Source organism: Mirounga leonina, unplaced genomic scaffold, assembly GCF_011800145.1.
Source record: "Mirounga leonina isolate KUSES-001 unplaced genomic scaffold, KU_Mleo_1.0 Mir_171, whole genome shotgun sequence".
NCBI classification, from domain to species: domain Eukaryota; kingdom Metazoa; phylum Chordata; class Mammalia; order Carnivora; family Phocidae; genus Mirounga; species Mirounga leonina.
Window position 1 is genome coordinate 16,042,461 of NW_023270436.1, and position 6,921 is coordinate 16,049,381.

Consider the following 6,921-nt stretch of genomic DNA (forward strand, 5'->3'; position numbering starts at 1 on the left):
ATTAGCAATCTTAAAAAAAAAAAAAAAATCTTTGTCTGACAGGTCGCGTGGACTGCCTTGTTGTGCTTTTCTTTTTTTTAAAGATTTTACCCATTTGACAGAGAGAGACACAGTGAGAGAGGGAACACAAGCAGGGGGAGTGGGAGAGGGAGAAGCAGGCTTCCCGCAGAGCAGGGAGCCGGATGCGGGGCTCGATCCCAGGATCCCAGGACCCCAGGATCATGACCTGAGCCGAAGGCAGACGCTTAACGACTGAGCCACCCAGGCACCCCCTTGTTGTGCTTTCCATTTAGTTTTGATGTAGCAGGCTGAGCAGGTTTCAGGTTCACTGACCACTGCGGTTATGAAAGTTCTGTCTCCCCCCTGGACTGTGGGCTCCATGAAGGCGGGGACAAGGTCTGTGGCCCAGACGGGGCTTCCCGGTGCCAGCCCTCCCAGAGCCACCCCCACCCCCAAGGCCCCGGCCCACCTCCTCACCTCCTGCCACCTGATTCCTGCTTCAATGGTACCCATTGGTGAAAGCTGTGGCAATCAAAGGGCCCTGGGGAGAAAAGAATTTGACTCCTAGATTCCTAGGGACGCAGAAAACGCCCAGGGGCTCCTTTCTTCGGAGGAACACCGAGGTGAGGCACAGACCCTTCTCTAGCCTTGCCCATATCGCCCCCACTGCAGATGCGCTAGAAGATTCTCTGGGGTAGGGCTTGAAATCTGCGTATTGCCAGTACCCTGGTTAAAATGAGGACACTCCTGAGCTAGAATCTAGCCTCCATGTGGCCAGAGATGGTGAGTCTGCGTGGTATCCCCAGAGCCCACCTAATGCCTGGCACACGGAATGAATGATGAGCCCCACTATTCCGCCTTGGTGACCATCTTTTTCCATCCACCCTCCCTCGGCCCCCTTCTGCCCCTGCTAACAGACAAAACCTCTCCCTCCTCCAGCTTCTGAGTCTTCCAGGACTGGCCACTCACCCCAAGACTGTGGCCAAAGCCGGTGCTGGGGGCGGGGCTGGCAGCGCTGATGTAACTGCTGACCCCCGAGTCCTGGTTGGCTGCCCCATAGAGCTCGGCCATGGGGCCGGGGCTTGTGGTCCCCAGGAAGCCCCCTGTGCGGCTGGGAGTTGAACCTGGAGGGGGAGCCATCGTCCAGGGGTGAGAGCCTGGCAACCCAGAAAGAAGACGGTGATAGCCCCGGCGCCCACTGCTGCCCCACGACACCCTCCTTAAACCTGTTCCACCCACCGTGACCTTGAGCCTTCCCTTTCCCTCACCCCTACATCCCAGCGGGGACTGTGAGTCCACCGGCTGGAGGTCTCCCCAAGTCCATCCACCACCACCAGCTCGTCTGTCCACTTTGCTGCCTCCTCACTGACCTCCAGGCCTCCCCTCCTGAGCCCCTGCAAATTCTCTCCCCATCCAGCAGCCGAGTGCATGTTCCAAAATTGACATCGCTCCACTGCTTCAATGTTCCGTGTCTCCCCAGGACCTGGTTCCTCCTGCCTCGTCCTCCCCACCCCCCAATCCTGTATTTCCCCCCACCCCCCATACTAACTGGCCTCTGCTGGGGACACTTTTCTTTTTTGCCTTCAAATTGGAAGTTAAAGAGTGGGGCCTCTGGGAAACCTTCCTGAGAGGCTCCATCTGTGAGCGCCTCTGGTACCTGACTCCCCCCTGGCCCCCAGCAGAGCAGGTCCGTCCTTTGTCACACCCGACGCCCCCCCAGCCTGCAAGCCCAGGAGGACACGGGGTCTCCTCCCTGGCTGGCCTCCCAGGTGCTCTGTTAATACCTGCGGAGCAGATGAATAAGTAAGTCCTTCTGGGAAAGGGTGGCAGTGGCTACCTACTCTCCCCTCTAGACTTCCCTGCCCCCTAACACCCCTTCTCTGCTTCCTGCACCCCGGAAGGCCTCACCTGTCCCTCGAACCACAGCCGCCGCCGCCGCCGCCGCCGCCATTGGTCCGTAGGCAGTGAGGGGAATGGCTGGAAGGAAAGGTATGGGCCTTTCAGTGTGGTGGCCGAGGGGATGGAGGTGGACAACGGCGGCCCCCTCTGGGCAGAGTCTCTCCAGCCTTACCCACCCCCCCCCAGAGGGTCGGGGCAGCGCCAGCATGGAGGCAGAAAGCACTCCCTTGGGCCACCAGCTGTACCCTGACCCAGGGTACAGCGGGGCACCCCACCCTGAGCTGCTCTGAGCGATGCTCCCTACTTCAGAGAGTGCCCTTGGCTGGATGGGACCACCTAGCCCAGAGGAACCCAGGAGGTTATGGCCCACATCCCAACCCCAGGCGACGGCAGCCAGTGCCTGACTGACGTGGGGTACAAGAAGCCGGGCCTGTTGCCTCAAGGTGGGACCAACCCTGAGGTACCAGGGCATGTCCCAGAGCTCCCTGTGGAATCAGGAGGAAGCCAGACTCCAATCCAGGCCATAATCCAGCTTCAATCCTTCTGCCTGTCCTGTTTTCTCTCACTGTCCTTCTCCTGAGGCCACACCCTCAGTAAATTGGGTGCACCCAATTCCCCGCCTCAGGGTTCCCCTGACTGCCACCCAACCGGAAATGACCATTCTCTCCCCAAACTCCCCTAGCCCCTTCTCTTTGGTCCCCTCTTCAGACAGAGATATTGGTATTCCCTTGTTTGCAGTCTACCTCCACAGTGCCCAGCACCCTGCCTTAATCACAGTAGGTGTTTAATAAATGGCTGCTGAAGGAGTAAAAGGAACCTCTTCTTTTTTTTTCCCCCCCAAAGATATCTCTACAACCAATGGGGGGCTTGAACTCACAACCCTGAGGTCAAGAGTTGCATGCTTTACAGACTGAGCCAGCCAGGTGCCCCTAAAAGGAACCGCTTCTTAAGTAAGTGGTTGGCTTGAACCTGGAGCTCCCTTGGGCTGGTGTAGTGGGGTGAGCGCCCCCTACTGCTCGGCTCTGCCACTGCAGAGCCAGGGTCAACCGAGTTGGCATTTGCCCTCAGGGATACAGTCTCCCATCAGGAGATGCACTCTCTGGGGGCTGTTTTGGTGACCTTGACCCTGAACTGGTACTGGACTTGGGGCTAGGGACTCCGTAAATGGCCCCAGAAAATTCTTGGCAAGGCCTTTGGTCTGGGGGATTAAAGTCTGGAGACAGCATGATTCCCACACTATGAAGGAGCCTTGCCTAAGAGCCATATAGTTGACTCCTCACCCCGACGTCCCCTCCCTTGGCCACCCCTGCTAAGGCGGCCCCCTGCCCCTGGCCCTAAGGCCTTAGAACATCTCCCTGTTTTATTTTCCTTGTGGAACTTCTCACCCCCTGCAATTATTCATTTGCGTGTCTACTTATTTACTGCTGTCTCTCTCCACTGAAATATCAGCTCCAGGAGACAGGGACATTGTCCATCTCATTCACTGCTGTATCCCCACCTGGACCAACATCTGGCATGGTAAATGTCTACTGAATGCCTGAAGGAAACACCCACATCTCCTGAAGGCAAGAGAAAAGTTCAGACCCCAGACCTCCAGGGAAAATCTCCTCCCCTGTACCAAGCTAGCTGCTGAGGGGACATGTCTTCTCTCAGTTCTTTTGAGGGCAGGGGGTGGGCTCTGAGGTCTGGTTCTTGGTCTGGTTCGGCCTTTCCACAAAGCAAAGCCAGCTAAGCCAACCTGAGTAAGTGCTTATCACAACTGCAAAGGATTACTCATTTATATAATAAGTATTTGTTTTCCTCTCTAGACTGCAGGTCCTGTGAGAGCAGGGCCTGGCCCTGTCTTGTCCCTGCGCTGCCCCCAGGGGCCTGGCAGAGTGCCCCACATAGTAGGTCCTCAACACAAAGTTCTTAAATGAGGAGAAAAGAACCCCCCTTCCAATACCCCCATGGCGGGTCAAACCCAACTCTGCTCAGGGAGGGGCCTCTACCACCCCCCACCTACAGGACTCTTTACTCCCTCCCCTTTCCTCACCCCCTGGTTTTCTTCCCCTCTCCCCATTTTGGGGGACCCCTGAGCACCCCTTGGAAGGAAGGTCTCATCGAAAGCAGCAACCATGCTCACGTCCTCCACACACGGCCAGGTTGGGGGGGAGAGTCTGGGGTGGGGTGGGGGGAGAAGCAGGTTGAACAGAGAAACCCCTTGCAGCCCATCTCATCTGCACATGCCCCTCCCCTCCCCTCGGACTTGGCGGGGCCCCAGGTCCGGAGCAGAGCTGACAGGCCCAAGCAAGGGCTGCAGCTAGAGAGATGGCTCCCGACAGGGCCAAGCGACTTCATCCGGCTTGCTCGGCTTGCTCGGAAGCTGCAAGTGGGCAGCCTGAGGGCTGGATTTGGCCCTCAAATAGGTTTCATTTGGCCTGCAGTGGTTTAACAATTTGGAATTTGTTGCCAACATTTGAGAACGATTGAAAAATCCATTCAGAAGCAAAAGCCGGGTTTCTGGCTTCTCTCGGAAAGAGACATCTCAAAGTACTAGGTGTGCATCCCCTCCCGGCCAGGGTGGGCTGGCACAGAGTGGACGCGTGTGCACTCCAGTCTGTCGAAGACCCCGCCCGGCCCACTCTACTGAGCTTGAGACCCTGGCGTCTTGACTGCTGGATCCCAGAGTCTACTTGGTGCCTGGCACATGGGAGGCGCTAAATAAATATTTGCCAACTAGATGAATGAGTGATTTCTCCTCCATCTGCTGGGCTTGGCCCCATGCCCCACCCTTCAGGGCCATGTAGCTACACAGACTGGCCAGGGCCTGGGCAGAGTCTGTTGTGTCCCCACAGCCAGAGGGCTGTTGGACAGGAGAAAAGGGTCCCACTAGCTTTCCCCGGAGAAGACCCCTGGGTTCTTCTCTTTCTCCCCGTGCGGCCTGTGAGGTGTAGGAAATCCGAGCGACTGACCTGTAAGCTCGGGGAGGACTGGGGCGCTCGGGAGAGGGGTCCGCTCTACACGGAATTCTAAAATGAAACGTAAAACAGCTTAGGAAGGTACAGGGGAGGTCCCTGGGGCACGGCCCAGGGAGGACAGATGCACCCACAGGGACGCTGGGTAGGGGGACAGGCCATGCACAGGACCCAAGAGCTGGGATGGGGAGAGCACGGTGCCCAGCAGGCAAAGGTGGAGAAGACACAGGCAGAGGAGAGACAGGGAGAAGAAGAGCAGGGAGAGTTGCCACCTACACCCTGGGCTCGGGGCGATGCCGGAGTGACCGTTCTGGGGTTTCTTAAAAGATTTGAGATTGCACCAAAACACCTCCCAGAATCCTCCTCTTTTCCTGCTTGTTTGTTTGTTTGTGGGGAGGAGCTGGTGAGGCAACACTGATGAAAAACAGTGACCCCAGAGCAGGTCACCAGACTCAGGCTGGGTTCCTAGCTCCACCACTTTCTAGATGATGGGTCGTCTTAGCAAGTCGCTTTGCTCTCGGAGACCATTTCCTCACCTATAAAATGAGGATGGTCATCCTTCCCCCATGAGTGTTGTCAGGATTAGACAACATAACGTCGAGAAAGGACTCCAAGCTGGAGAGCCCAAGAGGCAAGGATGCAAGTGCTTAGGGACCCTCAAAAAAAAAAAAAGGCCAAAAAAGAAAAGGGAAAAAAAAAGCATGCAAAAATTTGATGTCTGATATTTCAAAGGAAACTACACTGAAGAGCCATCATGGCAAAATTCAGAACTTTGTTGGGCTTCCTGCCACTTATTCTAAGGTCTAGCGTTACTTTTATTTTGCATTACAAATGAGGGTGGTGATCATCGGGGTTTTGGATTGCTTTTCAGCATTCAGGGCCGCAAAAGGTCTTGTAGGCCTTAAAAGGGCTCAGCGGAGCACGTGGTCATTGTAAGTGTGGCCATAAAGACACAGCTGGCAACGGCCCTCAGGGACGCTTCCGCCACAAGTCTGATGTCTTCTTGGGTGGAAGTGGCAACTCGGAATGGCGTGAGGAGGGGAGAAAGGCAGGAGGCAGGCAGAGATCGGCCTGGGAGAGAACCGTGCCATGCAGGACCACGCAGGGGTGGGAGGGGGTTATCCCCAGCTTCTGGGGAGGAGAGGAGGAGGGGATGGTGGGGAGAGGTGCTCCTTCCTCAGACATGCCCTTCCTTCCAAGCCTCCAGCAGGCAGACCACCCCCCCAGCCATGCACCCCCAGACACCGCCCTGAGGACTCAGACTGCCCAGGAACTGGGGACATGCTGGCAACAGAGGGACACCAAGCAGGACTTACCAGGGAATTGGTAGGTGTAGCCAGGGGCAAGGCCTGTATAACTCCGGCTGGCATAGGTTGTGGCCTGGAAACCGGGGTAACCTGATAGGGCAAGGGGGCTAGTGTTAGATGCCTCACCTAGTGCTCAGACCCTGCTCAGTGGGGAAGGATCTGAGCCACTTGTCTCCCTCCCCACCTCATAGCACAGATAACAGCCACATTTACCAAACACCTTCTGCATGCCAAGCCCTGGGCTAAGCCCACTGCATACTTCATTCTCTCCTTCAGCCTCATAAGAATCCTAAGAAGCAGGTACTATTAGGAGCCCCATTTCACAGATGGGGAAAACTGAGGCTCGGAGAGGTGACATATTGGCTGAGAATAGTCCAAACCCTTACCAAGACCCTTCGTGCTCTGGCTCCTGCCTCATTCCTGTCCTCATCTACACTCTCCTGCAGTCACATTGGCCTCCCTGCTGTTTCTCAAAGCCACCAAGCTCCTTCCTACCTCAGGGCCTTTGCACAGGCTGTTTCCTCTGCCTGGAACACTCTCCCCCTGCCAGGTTTTCCCATGACTGTGTTCTTGTCGTTATACAAGTCTCAGCTCAAATGTCACCTCCTTGGAGAGGTCATTCTATAAGAGTCCTCCCTCCCATCAGTTACAATATTTATCAATTACCCCACAGCACCAATGATCATTATCTGAACTTATCCTAGGTTTTATTTATTTATTTATTTATTTATTTATTTATTTATTTATTTATTTATTTA

At 55.7% G+C, this 6,921-nt stretch overlaps 1 protein-coding gene across 1 annotated transcript in view; it reads right to left on the bottom strand.

The window, feature by feature from the left end:
* Positions 1-360: 360 nt before the first annotated feature.
* The window catches only part of MSI1 (musashi RNA binding protein 1), a 20,009-nt gene continuing 13,448 nt past the window's right edge, over positions 361-6,921 (bottom strand). The window contains exons 10-14 of the mRNA XM_035017141.1: positions 6,173-6,253; positions 4,854-4,910; positions 1,909-1,977; positions 970-1,157; positions 361-541 (exon numbers count right to left, since the gene is read on the bottom strand). Of these exons, the coding sequence (XP_034873032.1) occupies positions 500-541; positions 970-1,157; positions 1,909-1,977; positions 4,854-4,910; positions 6,173-6,253 (437 nt within the window). The 3' untranslated portion in view covers positions 361-499. The remainder of the gene's footprint in view (positions 542-969; positions 1,158-1,908; positions 1,978-4,853; positions 4,911-6,172; positions 6,254-6,921) is intronic.